Source organism: Molossus molossus, unplaced genomic scaffold, assembly GCF_014108415.1.
Source record: "Molossus molossus isolate mMolMol1 unplaced genomic scaffold, mMolMol1.p scaffold_m16_p_15, whole genome shotgun sequence".
Lineage (NCBI taxonomy): Eukaryota > Metazoa > Chordata > Mammalia > Chiroptera > Molossidae > Molossus > Molossus molossus.
The window spans coordinates 15,451,632-15,467,289 of NW_023425350.1; the positions used below are offsets into that span (position 1 = coordinate 15,451,632).

A 15,658-nucleotide genomic window follows, 5' to 3' on the forward strand; every position below is an offset into this window, starting at 1 on the left:
GTCTTCCTACTAACTATAAAATATATATTCTCAGACAAAAAGGAAATACCTTAAGTTTTTCAAAGGGTATTTTAAATATTGATGGCTAATAACAGCCATTTGCCATTAATATTACAGTGACGTGACATAAAATAAAATTTATTTTAGAAACAAGTATATAAACAAAATGCACTGAATTTACACATCTGTCTCTTTGAATCCTTGGTTTCATTTCTAGTGGGTTTTTTTTCCCCCTAATTCTCACCAAGGACATGTTTTTATTGATTTTAGAGAAAGAGGAAGGGAGAGGGAAAGAGAGAGAGAGAAACATCGATGAGAAAGAACACTGACTGGCTGCCTTCTGCACGCCCACCACTGGGGATTTAGCCCACAACCTGGGCATGTGCCCTGACCAGCAATTGAACTGGCGACCTCTTGGTGCATGGATCAATGTTCAACCACTGTGCTACACCAGCCAGGCTCATTTTTATTTTTTTATTTATTATTATATTTTGTTAACCCTCACCTGAGGATATTTTTCCATTTATTTTTAAAGAGAGTAGAAGGGGATGGAAAAACATCGATGTGAGAGAGACACAATTGGTTGCCTCCTGTACAACCCAGACCAGGGCCGGGGATTGAACCTGTAACCCAGGTATGTGTCCTTGTCCAGAAATCGACCCCACAACCCTTCAGTCGGTGGGCCGACACTCTAACCGCTGAGCCAAACCAGGTAGGGCCATTCTTAATATTTTTTTTGTTAGATGGCTCTGGCAAAATATACATAGCATACACGTTACCATTTTAGCCATTTTTAAGTGTACAATTCAGTGTTATTAACTATAACCACAATGTTGTGCAACCATTACCACTACCTATCTCCATGATTTCCATCATCCCCCCAAAAACTCTGTACCAATTGAACAGTAACTCCCTATTCTCCTCTACTCTCAACCCCTGGCAACCTCTATCACACTTTCCGCTTCTATAAATTTGCCCAGTCTGGGTATCACATATAAGTGAAATTGTACAATATTTGTCCTGTGTGTCTGTCTTATTTCACTTAAAATGTTTTTAAGGTTCATCCATGTAGCATGTATCAGAATTTCATTCATTCTTAAGGCTCAATAACATTCCACTGAATGTATATACCACCTTTTATATATTCACTCATCTGTTAATAGACATTTGGACTACTTCCACTTTAATGTATTTTAAAATAAAACAATATAGTATGGAATAATAAAAATTAAGCAAGAGTCTTCAAAATGTGTGAACAGACAAAAAAGTACAAAGGGAGGGATGAGGAGGTGGGTGTCAATAGGGGGAAAAAGGAGAAACATCTGTAACAATAATAATAATAATAATAATAAAAAGAAACAAAAGAAGAAAAAAAAAAGAAACGACAAAGGGAGAGTTGAAAGCCATGTAGTGAGGACTGAGAAGTAAAACTGCAAAAAACAGTACATTTTCAATAATCACAGTATCCATTCCATTCTATAACCTCTCTAAAAACTTTATTATTTTTTATCCTCACCAGAGGACATTTTTGCATTTATCTTCAAATAGAACAGGAAGGAGAGAGGGAGAGAGAGAGAGAGAGAAAGAGAGAGAGAGAGAGAGAGAAACATCGATGTAAAAGAGACACATCGAATGGTTGCCACCCACACGACCCCAACTGGGGATGAGGACGAACTGCCACCGAGATACATGCCCTTAGCTGGAACTGAACCTGGTACTCTCTAACCGCGGCCGACACTCTAACCACCGAGCCAAACAGGCCAGGGCTTCTCTAAACACTTTAAACATTAAAGGCCTACCATTTGACATATTACAGCACTAAGAAAATAAATGATAACTACACCGATAGTTCACATATTCATTAATAAGTAAGTTTTCACTACCTGTATGTGCCAAACATTATGGGGGCAGAAGGAAGGGGAAGAGCAGACAATGTCACTGCCCTAGTGAAGCTGTGCTGTTTCTTACAGTTTTGTTTTTATTTCTCAGTCCTCAATTCATGGCTTTCAATTCTTTTTCCCTTTGTAGTTTTTTATCTATTCACCCATTCTGAAGAATCTTGCTTAATATTTATTATTCTATACTACATTGTTTTATTTTAAAATATATTAAAGTGAAAGCAGTCCAAATGTCCATTAACAGATGGATAAATAAAAGGTGGTATATACACTCAATGGAATGTTACTGAGCCTTAAGAATGAATGAAATTCTGATGCATGCTACATACATGAACCTTAAAAACATGTTAAGTGAAATAAGACAGACACAAAAGGACAAATATTGTACAATTTCACTTATATATGATACCCAGACTGGGCAAATTTATAGACAGAAAGTGTAATAGAGGTTGCCAGGGGCTGAGAGTAGAGGAGAATAGGGAGTTATTGTTCATTTGGTACAGAGTGTTTTGGGGGAATAATGGAAAAGTTCTGGAGATAGGTAGTGGTAATGGTTGCACAACATTGTGGTTATAGTTAATAACACTGAATTGTACACTTAAAAATGGCTAAAATGGTAACTTGTATGCTATGTATATTTTGCAAAAATATTTAATTTTAAAACCTTAAGTATAATGAAGCATCAACACAGAACACTGTAACAAACTAAAAAAGGAAAATGTCATTTAGACCAGAGAGTCAGTCAAAGTTTTCTGAAAAAGACATATTCAAAATGACATCTGAAAAGTACGTAAGAGTTAAGTGAAGGAAAGCACATTCCTTGCTAACAGGTCAGCATGTACAAAAACTGGTGGGAAGCAGATTCCCTACATATTTGGGAACTGACAAGTCCAAAATGATATATAAAGCTATGAGAATGGACAAAAGTGCACTTAAGTTGAAGAGAAGGTAATGAGCCAAAAATAAAAAAATAATAATAACAAAAGAGAGAAGAAAAGCTTAGGAAGGAAGGAAAGCAGGAATGTTTATGATTACTTCAAGTAACAAAACAGTTTCAAGAAGAAAGCAATAATCAGCTGTGATAAATAATGCTAAAGAGAGGTGAGAACTAACAGTACCATGAAGTTGGGAAAATATAAGTTATGAATGACTTAGAACTGCAGTGTGATCACGTAGATGCATCACAAGTTCTTCCCTTTCTTCCCACTGTTTTTTTGTTGTTGTTGTTGTTGTTTTTTAATTTACTATCCTTTATTTATTTACTGTTCTTACCTACTCCCTAGAAATGAAAATGACAAGTTTAAAGTCACACAGCCAGCCCTGGCCAGTCTGGCTCAGCGGTTAGAGCTTTGGCCCGCAGACCAGAGAGACCTGGGTTCAGTTCCCGCTAAGGGCATGTACCTCAGTTGCAGTTTGTAACCGGCCCAGTTAGGGTCATGTGGGTTGTGACCAGTCGATGTGTCTCTCTCTTCCTCCCTCTTTCCCTCCCACTCTATCTGAAGATAAATGCAAAAATGTCCTCAGGTGAGGATAAAAAAATAAAAATAAATAAATAAATAAAGTCACAGAGCCTTACTATGTTAAGGCTGGATGACCCTGCAATTGGCATTTTGACCTAAAAGATTGGTGGAGTCCTGATCTCTATATACCAGATTTCCTGACCTATTTTCCCAGTGTGTATCAAGTCTAATTTTATGAAGAGAAATAAAATCTCTAGTTCATTCCTATTCTATAAGACCCAATAGTGTTACAAACGGATATTAGACTACCTTAGCAGAATTCATTCCTCAGAGTCACAATAATCACTTACCCTCTTCTCCTATAACCTTACACAAATTGATATGTGATTAAATGAGTATTGTGCTTTAATTTAATTCTACTTATTTATTCATTTTTATTGTTGAAAGTATTAGAGATGTCCCCTTTTCTCCCCCATATGCTTTAATTTTAATCTCATGAATCTAATATAAATAACTTAAATATACATCATTTATAAATTTTTAAATAATTTACAAAGAATATGTTTAAAAGCTAATCCTTCAAATGCATTTTAATGTTTTAATTTACAAATGCTTAATTTTTCAGGGACATGCGTTATATAAAGCGGGATATACTAATTTATACTTCATTGTTTTATACTAATAAAGCAAACCTAATTCCAAGACTACTCACATTTGGCCACAAATCAAAACAAAAATTTTAACTGCATTAGCAAAGAAAGGCCAATAAAAAAATCTCAAATTGAATCTCATATTAAAGAAAATGAAAATCTAAAACACGCAATACCTATTTATCTAAAAATATTTTATTTACAAATATATCAGCATAATTCACTATTTCTCAATAGGAATACTGAACAACTCTTTAATGTGAAAGGTTGTCCAACACAATGGAAGACATTTAGCATCTCTGTTACCTGCCCATTAAATGCCACAGTGCTCCCTCCTTTCTAGTCACTGTGACCATTAAAAAATAGCTCCCACCCTGGCGGCTTACCTCAGCTATTAGAGCATTAGCCTGAGGATCAAAGAATCTTGGGTTCGATTCCGGTCAAGGGCATGTACCTCGGTTGCAGTTTGTCCCCAGCCCTGCTTGGGGCTGTACAGAAAGCAACCAGTCGATGTGTCCATTTCACATCGATGATTCTCTCTCTCTCCCTCTCTTTCCCTCCCTCCCTCACACTCTATCTGAAGATAAATGGAAAAGTATCCTCAGGTGAGGATTAAAAAAAAAAAAATAGCTCCCCAAAATTCTAAACACTTTCCCTAAGGGTGTTACACAGTACCACCCCTAGTTGAGAACAAGCAGCAGTTTTAAAGCACCACAACTTTTTCTGTCTTAATGAAAATATCTCTAATGTAGACTCCCAGATTTCTGCCTTAATCTACAAATTATTATGAACATAATTATAACATTTCTTGATGACAAAGGGGCTTGATTGTGAACAGTAATGATTACGTGCTATTGTAATATAAGGTTTTTAGAAATTGAAGTATGTTTACCTTTGATCCTATATTAATTGACCTCAGGCTGTTTTATTTGAACATAAGAGTATCATCTGAAATATATACTCTTTATGTATCTTTTCTATTGCATTCTCAGTGGCCAAGGTTATTTCTTCCTATACTGACTACCTCTAGCAATCTCCTTATACTAGAGTACTTTTTATCTAATGACTGAGCTTATTAAATCAAAGGCCTGAATTGATAGATGAAGGCTTGAAGATGGCTCTAGGCCTTCCTAAGAATTAAAGTGCATGGGTGTGGAGATAGTTCCATTCTAAGAATTTATTTTAAAACTTATTTTTGGTTTTATAACTGTGCTATAACTGAAAACACCAAAGATCTGACAACTGAAAAAATTAGAAATTAACAATGCAGTTATCACTAAATAATCTTGAGGACTAAAGTACACTGCTATATACTATAAAATACTCTAATCATGTATTGTAATTATTACTAATAATATTTAAATAACTCACCTGATTTCTTTTAGTCCTTCTCTCTGGATAACTTGAAGAATTTCTTTATGACTCATGGGTGTATTGGGGTATTTTTCTAAGACCTGAGAAACAAGTATATAATAATAAATTATTTATTTTAAGTTCTTATTATAATTATATATTTAAGTATATCCCTTATTTAGAAACTATGTATTAATTTTATCCAGCACATACATATCCAGAGACTTTTCATCCCTTATATTTTGGAACAAAAAAAGTGGAAAATTAATGGAATATAAATAGGATCTTCTCTCCTTTAGTCACAAACAAGTCAAACCTGAAGCAGAAAGAGATCAAAAGGATATGATTAATAACTCAGTCATTATTAATGCATAATATGAAACCATGTTTACCTTCTGCCTCCACCCCTACCATCACATGCCTACTTGTGGACCTCCTATAAGCACCTTAAAGATTACCCAACTTCACATTTCCATCAAAGCCTACTACAGCATGGATGTTCAAAAATTCTTAACAAATTAACAACACAGTTATAATGAAATTAAAATGGTATGTGTTCTGGTTCTGATAAAAATGAAGTAAGCACAATTTATCCTGTCTCTACCACTGAATATATACAACTAAAAACCTCAACAGAATACATGGAACAGCTGAGGACTCTGAAAATGGTAGCAGTTGAGGGAGGAAACAACAACTGAAGTACTACCTCAGTAGTGAATTTCCTGGTTTTATTTCCTCTGGGACTACTCAGCTTGGACTCAATGGCAGTCCAAACTCAGAACTGCACTCTGTAAGTGCAGACAGAAATGGTTCCAAGAGAAGTCTTTTCTTTTTTTGGTCTAAGAAGCATTCCAACCTAATTGTTTTAGTAGCTACTAAGGATCTCTACCTATACTCATTTTATTTAGATGCTGAAAATAGTTATAGTCTCCTTCATTTATAGCTAGATTCCTTCTAAAAAGAAATGTCTTCCTCCATGTACTATTTCGTTACCTGAAGTATACACAGTTCATATAGAAAAGAGCAAGATAAGTACTTGATTCTGATCTTCTATTTATTAATATTCAGATTAGCTGGTTTCACTAGCATGCTCCAAAGGCACAGCTGTTTTTGTTGTTATGTGAAGTACCATTAGGAATATTATGACTATCATTTTATAGAATACCATTTAAAATTTTAATATAGTTTTTGCTTTAATTACTGTATTTCCTCACTTGTAAACTGGTTATTAATGACATTGTGCAATAATTTATATACCATTCCATTGTTGATACTATTACAGATGTCCCCCACTCCCCCCCCCGGCCCTTGCCCACCTCCACCCTGGCCCTGCCCCACCCACCTATGGCCCTCACCACACTATTGTCTAAGTCCATAGGCTATACATAAATGTTCTTTAGCTAATCCCCTTACCTTCCTTTATCCAGTCACCACCACCACCACCACCACCACCACCTCCTCTTCCCGCTCCCCCGACTTCTGTCCGTCTGTTCTACGCATCCACGCTTCTGATTCTATTTTGTTTCTCAGTTTAGGTTGTTCATCGAATTCCACATATTAGTGAGATCATATGGTATTTGTCTTTCTCTGACTGGCTTATTATGCTTAGCATAATAACTTCCAGGTCCATCCACACTGCCTCAAAGGGTACAGAGTTGCTTTTTTTTATCCTCACCCGAGGACATTTTTCCATTTTTTTGTTCAGATAGAGTAGGAGGGAGAGAGAAGAAGAGAGAGAGAGAGAGAAAAACATCAACGGGAAAGGAACACATCGAGTGGCTGCCACCCACACAACCCAATCAGGGCTAGGGACAAACTGCATCCGAGGTACGTGCCCCTAGTGGGAACCAAACCCGGGTCTCTCTGGACCGCAGGCTGATGCTCCAACCGCTGAGCCAAACCGGCCAGGACCAGAGTTCCTTTTTAACAGCTGCAAAGTAGTCCACTGTGTAAACGTACTGCTGCTTTTATATCCACTCACCTACTGATGGGCACTTGGGCTGTTTCTAGATCTTGGCTATTGTAAATAATGCTGCAGTAAACATAGGGATGCATATATTCTTTCTGATTGGTATTTTAGGATTCTTAGGCTATATACCCAGAAGTGGGATCATTGGGTCAAAAGGCAGTTCCATTTGATGCAACTCCATACTGTTTTCCACAGCAGCTGCACCAATCTGCATTCCCACCAACTGTACTAGGGTTCCCTTTTCTCCACATTCTTGCCAGGACGTACTGTTTGTTGAGTTATTGATAGTAGCCACTCTGACAGGTGTAAGGTGATACCTCATTGTTCTTTTGTGTGTGCGCTTTACTTAATCTTCACCTGCGGACATGCTTAGAGAAGGGGGGGGGGCATGCATGGGCTGGGGAGCAAACCCACAACCCACTTTTGTGCCCTGACCAGAAACTGAACCAGTAACACTTTAGTGCACAGGATGACGCTCAACAAACTGTGCCACTTTGGCTGGGCCTCATTATAGTTTTAATTTGCATCTCTCTGATGATTAGTGACCGAGTATTTTTTCATCTGTCTATTGGCAATTGTATGTCCTCTTCAGAGAAGTGTCTATTCAGGTCCTTTGTCCATTTTTTTTTTTTTAAGTCTTCATTGTTGAATGTAGAATGTATTACAGATGTTCCACATTTTTTCCCCCATTGACTCCCTCCTCCCCACTCCCGCCTCCCTCCCGCCTGTTCCCACACTATTGTCTGTGTCCATTGGTTATGCATATAAGTTCTTTGGTTTATTTCTTCCCACCCCCCAGCCCCCTTCCCTTTGAGGTTTGTCAGTTTAGCAACCAATTTATACTTCTTAATACCTTCACCTTTTTCACCCATTCCCCCAAAACCCCTCCCATCTGGCAACCAACAAAATGTTCTCTGTATCTATGAGAATGTTTCTGTTCTATCTGTTCATTTTGTTTGTAGATTCCATTGTTGATAGATATGTATTCACTGCCATTTTCTTTGTTCATATATTTTATCTTTTTCTTCAAAAAGACCCTTCATCATTTCATATAATAACGGTTTGGTGGTGATGAACTCCTTTAACTTTTTCTTGTCTGGGAAAGTTTTTATATGGCCATCGATTCTAAATGACAGCTTTGCAGGATAGAGTAATCTTGGTTGTAGGTTCTTGCTTTTCATCACTCTGAATATTTCTGGCCACTCCCTTCTGGCCTGCAAAGTTTCTTTTGAGAAATCAGCTGACAGTCTTATGGGAACTCCCTTGTAGGTAACTAGCTGCCTTTCTCTTGCTGCTTTTAAGATTCTCTCTTTGTCTTGAACCTTTTGCATTTTGATGATGATGTGTCTTGGTGTGGGCCTCTTGGAGTTCATCTCGTTTGGGACTCTCTGTGCTTCCTGGACTTGTATGTCTGTTTCCTTCACCAAGTTAGGAAAGTTTTCTGCCATTATTGTTTCAAACAGGTTTTCGATTTCTTGTTCTCGCTCTTCTTCCGGCACCCCCAAGATGCGAATGTTGGCACGCTTGAGGTTGTCCCAGAGGCTCCTTACACTATCCTCATTTTTTTTTATTCTTTTTTCTTTTTGCTGTTCTGATTGGGCGTTTTTTGCTTCCTTATATTCCAAATCGATGGTTTGCTCCTTGGATTTACGTACTCTATTATTGAAGCTGTATAAATTATTCTTTATTTCAGTTAGTGCCTCCTTCATTTCTGACTGTGCATCGATCATTTCTCACTGGTCCTTTTTTATGCTCTTGAGGCCCTGACTAAGTTCACTGAGGTTCTCACTAAGTTCATTGAGCATCCTTATAAGCAGTATTTTGAACTCAGCATCTGTTAGGTTGCTTATCTCCATTTCGCTTAGTTCTTTTATTGGGGTTTTGTTCTGTTCTTTCATTTGGGACCTGTTTCTTTGTCTCCTCATTTTGGCTGCCTCCCTGTGTTTGTTTCTGTGTATTACTTAACAAGAGGTATGGGGCTACCTGAGACCAGATGCTGCTCGTTTGAAAGAATTTAGGAAAACCTGAAGCAGGATCTAAGACAGGCCAATCCTATGGTTAAGCAAGTGCCAACAGCTTGGGTGGGCCTGAAAGTTGGGCGAGGCGGGGCCTCAGGGAGTCAGTAGGGCGGGGCAACCAGTGTGAGCCAGGTTGCTGGAGTCCCAGATATGGGGACTATCTGCCACCCCAGGGAAGGGCTCACCAAAGGAACAAAGGCCTCTGACAGCACGTTTGTCCCGGAGAAAGCCCCCTCTCCAGTGCCAAACAGCTCTTCCCTGTATGTCTCTGGCGTCCCTCGAACTGCCTCCCCTCCAAGCTTAGAGGGAGAGAGTCCGATAAGTCTGTGCGCGGGCCCTTTAAGGAGCTGCCTGGGGCTCCAGTCGCGTCAGCTTCCCTGAGCCTCAGTTCCTGCTGGTTTTTCCAGCCAGAATTTATGGGAACTTCTCTTCCTGGCACTGGAACCCTGAGCAGGGCACCTGGTGTGGGACGGGGACCCCTCAGTCCTCAGGAAGGACCTTCCCAGCCAAGGTATCCTCCTGATTTTTATCCGCCACACGTGGGTGTGGGACCAGCCCATCACGCCACCGCCCCTCCTACCAGTCTCGATGCAGCTAATTCCGTAGTTGTAGGACTTCCATTCAGCTTGACTTCAGGCGGTTTTGAATGGCGGCTGTTCTGTAGTTTTGTTGTAACTTGGATGTGGTTGTGGGAGGACGCAATACTGCGTTTACCTACCCGCCATCTTGACCGGAAGTCCTAGCTTTTGTCCATTTTTTTAATTGGGTTATCTTTCTGGTGTTGAGTTGTATAAGTTCTTTATATATTTTGGAGATTAACCCCTTATCAGATGAATCATTGATGTATATATTCTTCTACATGGTGGGTTCTCTTTTCGTTTTGTCAGTGGTTTCTTTTTGCTGTGCAGAATCTTTTTTGTTTGATGTACTCCCATTTGTTTATTTTTTCCTGTGTTTCCCTTGCCATCGGAGACATATTGGCAAAAATACTGCTCAAAGAATTGCCTGAGATTTTACTGCCTATGTTACCTTCTAGGATTTTTATGGTTGTGTGACTTCCATTTAAGTCTTTTTATTCTTATGTATAGTGTAAGTTAGTGGTATAGTTGCATTTTTTTACATGTACCTGTCCAATTTTCCCAGCACCATTTACTGAAGAGACTGTTTCTAGTCTACTATATGCTGTTGTTGTATCCTTTGTCAATGAATTCTATTTTCATATTAAATATATTAAAACTTATACTATCATATTTACTGAAAATACTTTTCCAGTTTTTTTTTTCATCTTTTCATTTCTGTTGTTTTTCCAGAGGTTTTTATTAATTTAAGGTATTATAACTGGTCTTTTCTTTTAAGATGTCTACATTTAAGTGTAGCTCCCCTCCCTTAAATAGCTTAACATTTTTCCTATTTTCGTTTGACTTCTCTTTTCTTTTTGTTTTGTTAATCCCCACACAAGGATATTTTTCCATTAATTTTTAGAGTGGAAGGGAGGGAAGGGGGGAGCGAGAGAGAGAGAGAGAGAGAGAGAGAGAGAGAGAGAGAGAGAATCATCAATGTGAGAGACACATCGACTGGTTCCCTCCCGCATGACCCCACTTGGGGCCAGAGATCGAACCTGCAACCAAGGTACATATCCTTGACCAGAATCGAACCCACGACCCTTCAGTCTACGGGCCAACGCTCTAACCACTGAGCCAAACCGACCAGAGCACATCCTTTGACTCTTTTAAACAAAATGGGTACATATATTTCTCAGCAAAAATACAGTATTCCATTCCATTACTATTACAATATTATCATTGTATTGCAATACTACTACTTTTTCTTTTTCCACAGTTTTCATATAAATGGAAATACTCATTTTATAAAAACATTTAACTTGCCCTGGACGATTTGGCTCGGCGGTTAGAGCATCAGCCCTCAAACCAGAGTCACAGTTCGATTCTGGTCAAGGGTGCGTACCTTAATTGGGGTTCGTTCCTCAGCCCTGGTTGGGGTCATGCAGGAGGCAACCAATTGATGTGTCTCTCACATCAATGTTTCTTTCTCTCTCCCTCCCTCCTTCCCTCATACTCTATCTGAAGATGAATGGAAAAATATGTCTGGTAAGGATTTTAAAGACACACACATTTAGCTTAGTTTAACCACAGGAGGGCACTGTTTATCAAACAAAAGATTCCATTGGAACTGTTTATAGAACTACATTACACAATTTTTAGAAATCACTTTATGATAATCTGAATAACTGCTCAGAAGAATTAAAATCACTAACCAGAATTAAAGCATGATAAAATAAATTGTTTTTTAAAGCATGTTTAATGTATCTTTACTTCTAGATTCTCACATCCAGCTAATAAGAAAAATATAAAAATTATACTGAGTAAAGAATAATCTAGATAGCTCCTAAGACTTGAGTTTGGCTCTAGCCTAAATGACAGCAGTATTTCAATTATTGATTAACTTATTTGTTCATTTCGGATATGCACAGATATATAGAGCCTGCATTTTGTGTAATCTAGATAATTTCACTTTACATTTAAAATGTACAGATAAAACATGGAAATCTTTATAGATTTACTTCAGTTTTATATGACTTATTTGCTGTCAAAAGTTTTACTTAGGTTAACCAGTGTCACAGTAATGAGTGAGGTCACCCAGGAAATATGCAGAATGAAAAGTGATTAGAGACTATGCTACAGAAACAATATATCAATGTCAGAAAAGGAAAACTAGCAAAGAAACTAAGGAGTGGCCAAAGAAACTGGCAGAAAACCAGAAGAACATGGTGGCTCAAAAAAGACAAAAGTATTCTAAGGATGAAGTGGTTAACAATATCAAAAACTGCCTAGAAGTTGAGATAACAACTTCAAAATACACTGAATTGAGCAATAAGGAGCTCTTTAACTAGCTTTACAAGTTCAGATTCCACTTAATCAGGAGGGAAGAAATCAAACTTGAGGGGGTTTAGCACTGAATGGGAGGTCCAGAGGTGGCAACAGGAAGTTAAAACAATTCCTAGAACAGTAAAGGAAACAGGAATTTGCAGAATTTTGTCAAATGGATTTGAATGAGTTTCACTGGACAAGAATAAAAGGAGAGAGAAGTAGCCCTAGCTATCCCAACATTCCCCACCCAAAAGAAGAGGCAAATAGATTCAGACACAAATGAGGGACAAACCCCTTATTATCCGAACTTGTGCTAATTTGACACTCAGAAACAAAATTCAGGGGATGCAGTCAGTATCCCACACCTACCAAACTCACTATACAAATCCTCACTGTGTGAGTTCAGGAGCTGAACAGATAATAAGAGGACTACATAGAATTTAGACAGAAGAAATAACTTATAGAGCCTATTTGAAAAGGACCTTACCTGGCTGCTTAGCAGTATCACTTGATCACTACCTCTGTCCTGAGATGCACTTCTCTGTTCAGCTTCTGTGACACTAGACTCTCCCTGTTTCCCTTCTACCTCTCCACCAACAACTTTTCATTCTCCACAATCTTTTAATGTTGATCTTTCTCAGGATTCTCTTGTCTCAATTTCTGCTCTCCTTGGGCATTTCATACACCCACAGTTTCAAAATAATTATGCTCCTACAGAGCAGCATTCTATATACCCCCAGTAGTGCTTATCACAATGTATTTATTATAATTGCATTTTTAAATCATCTGTCCTGCCCACTGGTACATAAGCTCCAGGAGGCCTGGGACAATCTGTCTTGTTCATCTAGTATCCCTAGTGCCTATCTATGGTAGGTCTAAAACATGTGATGGTTGACTGATAGAATTAGGAACACAGGCTTTAGACAAAAGTAAAAGTATCTCTTAAAACACACACACACACACACACACACACACACACACACACACACAAACACAAAGAAAGATGAAAGGTAAATGCAAATAAATTAGCAGATTCAGGGGCAGAAACTTGAATATAGGAAGTGGCCGAGCCCTGACTGGTGTGGCACAGTGGTTAAAGCTTTGGCTTGCACACTGAAGAATCACAGGTTCAATTCCCAGTCAAGGGCAAGTACCTGGGTTGCAGTTTCAATCCCAGCCACAGTCAGGGCATGTGAGGGAGGCAACCAATCAAAGTCTCACATGGATGTTTCACTCGCTTTCCTTATCCCACCTTCCACTCTCTCTAAAAATCAATGAAAAAAATATCTTCCAGTGAGGATTAACAACAACAAAAGAAGTGCCTGAGAATATTTAAAATACCAATCTACACAGAGAGGCAGTTTAGGAAAACTAGAGATTACATAGGCTAGCTTCATAAACCCAGGGGTAGATTTACATCCATTCTTAATAGCTCTATCAAGTCATTCTGACATAGTTCATTCCTAGCTTAGATTTTTCTCTGATTACCCAAGAAGTCCAGATATTATGTGTACTTCCTATTTCAAGCACCATCAAAAAAGTTCTCAAAACCAAATTTCTCAAAACTGAAGATTAATAAAAACACTATTTCTCTAGCATTTAAGTGTCAGGTACCTTTCTAAGTGCTTTACATATATTAGCTTTCTTAATCTTTACAATAAACCTATGAGGCAGGTATTATTATGGCATTTTTTCAGATGTGAAAACAGGCACAGAGAAAATAACTCACTTGACCACAGCCACATCAGCTAATGCATTATGGAGAATGAGATTCTTTGCTCTTAAGCCTTATGTTACATGTACTCCCTTCTCAATCATTTACACATCCACACTACCCCTAAAATTAACTCTTACTTCAATGGACATTTACTAAGTAGTTCTTAAGCGTCAAAAATTAGAGATAGCCTGGCTGGTGTGGTTCAGTGGATTCAGCGTTGTTCCATGGACTGAAAGGTCCCAGTTTGATTCCTACTCAGGAAACATGCCCAGGTTTTGAGCTCAGTCCCCAGTAGGGGGCATACAGGAGGCAGCTGACGGATGTTTCTCTCTCACATCGATGTTTCTGTCTCTCCCTTCCTCTCTCTCTAAAAAAAACATCAATAAAAACATTTTTTTAACCATCATCAAGGACCTTTTTACATTCATCTTCAGATAGAGCAGGAGGGAGAGAGAAAGAAAGAGAGAGAAATATTGATGTGAGAGAGACATACCGACTGGTTGTCACCCACATGACCCCAACCGGAGTCGAGGACAAACTGCAATCGAGGTATGTGCCCTTAGCGGGAACTGAACCCGGAACTCTCCAGTCCGAGAGCCGACGCTCTAACATCTGAGCCAAACCGGCCAGGGCAATAAAACATACTTTAAAAAAAAAAACTAGGGCCCTGGCCGGTTTGGCTTGGTGGTTAGAACAACGGCCTGGGGTCCAGAGAAACCTGGGTTCGGTTCCCGCTGAGGGCACGTACCTCGGTTGCAGTTTGTCCCCAGCCGTGGTTGGGTCATGCGAGTGGCAGCCACTTGATGTGTCCCTTTCATGTTGATGTTTCTCTCTCTCTCTCTCCCTCCCACTCTATCTGAACAAAAAATGGAAAAATGTCCTCGGGTGAGGATTAAAAAAAAAAGGAAATGAAACTAGGGATACAAAGATGAATAGGAAACAAGCCCTGCAGTTCACAACTAAGGTAGAGAGAAAGCGAGGAAGAGAGACACAGACAACTATAATATGAGAAGAAATACTAAAAAAGATACAAAGAACTACAGAAACAAAGGTAAAGAACCTTTCATTCTTCCTATAAAAAGTATGCAAGCCTGGCTGGTGGCTCAGTGGTTGAGTGTCGATCCATGCACCAAGAGGTTGCTGGTTTGATTCCCGGTCAGGACACATGCCCAGGTTGTGGGCTCAATCTCTAGTGAGGGGCATGCAGGAGGTGGCCAATCGATGTTCTCTCTCACTGATATTTCTATCTCTCTCTCCCTCTCACTCTAAAATCAATAAAGAAAAAAAAAATTAATAATAAGTGCTGCATTGTCATTTTAAAAAACTATGCAATATTTCAAATACAAAGGAAACTACAAAATAAATTTAAAAAACCACTTCTGTACCAACTTATGTAACAAGCTTTGTCAAATCTGCAAAGAAAAACAACTTTCTGAAAAGAGACTTGACTTGGGATGGTGAACATACAATACAATATACAGATGATGTATTATAGAACTGTGCACCTAAAACCTATATAATTTTATTAACCAATGTCAAGTCAATAAATTCGATTTTAAAAAATAAGATAAAAATGGCCCTGGCCGGTTTGGCTCAGCGGTTGGAGCGTCAACCTGGGTTCAGTTGCCGCTGGGGGCACGTACCTCAGTTGCAGTTTGTCCCCGCCCCACTGTGGTCGTGTGGGTGGCAACCAGTCAATGTATCT

At 38.7% G+C, this 15,658-nt stretch overlaps 1 protein-coding gene across 4 annotated transcripts in view; it reads right to left on the reverse strand.

Moving 5' to 3' along the window:
- The window catches only part of ASXL2 (ASXL transcriptional regulator 2), a 125,602-nt gene that overhangs the window by 78,550 nt on the left and 31,394 nt on the right, over positions 1-15,658 (reverse strand). For 3 of the 4 annotated variants that reach the window (XM_036262910.1, XM_036262912.1, XM_036262911.1), the window contains exon 2: positions 5,380-5,462. In XM_036262910.1, coding sequence (XP_036118803.1) covers positions 5,380-5,462 — 83 coding nt within the window. Of the gene's footprint in view, positions 1-5,379; positions 5,463-5,574; positions 5,676-15,658 lie in introns of those variants that run through there. The other variant, XM_036262913.1, reaches the window with a different exon arrangement.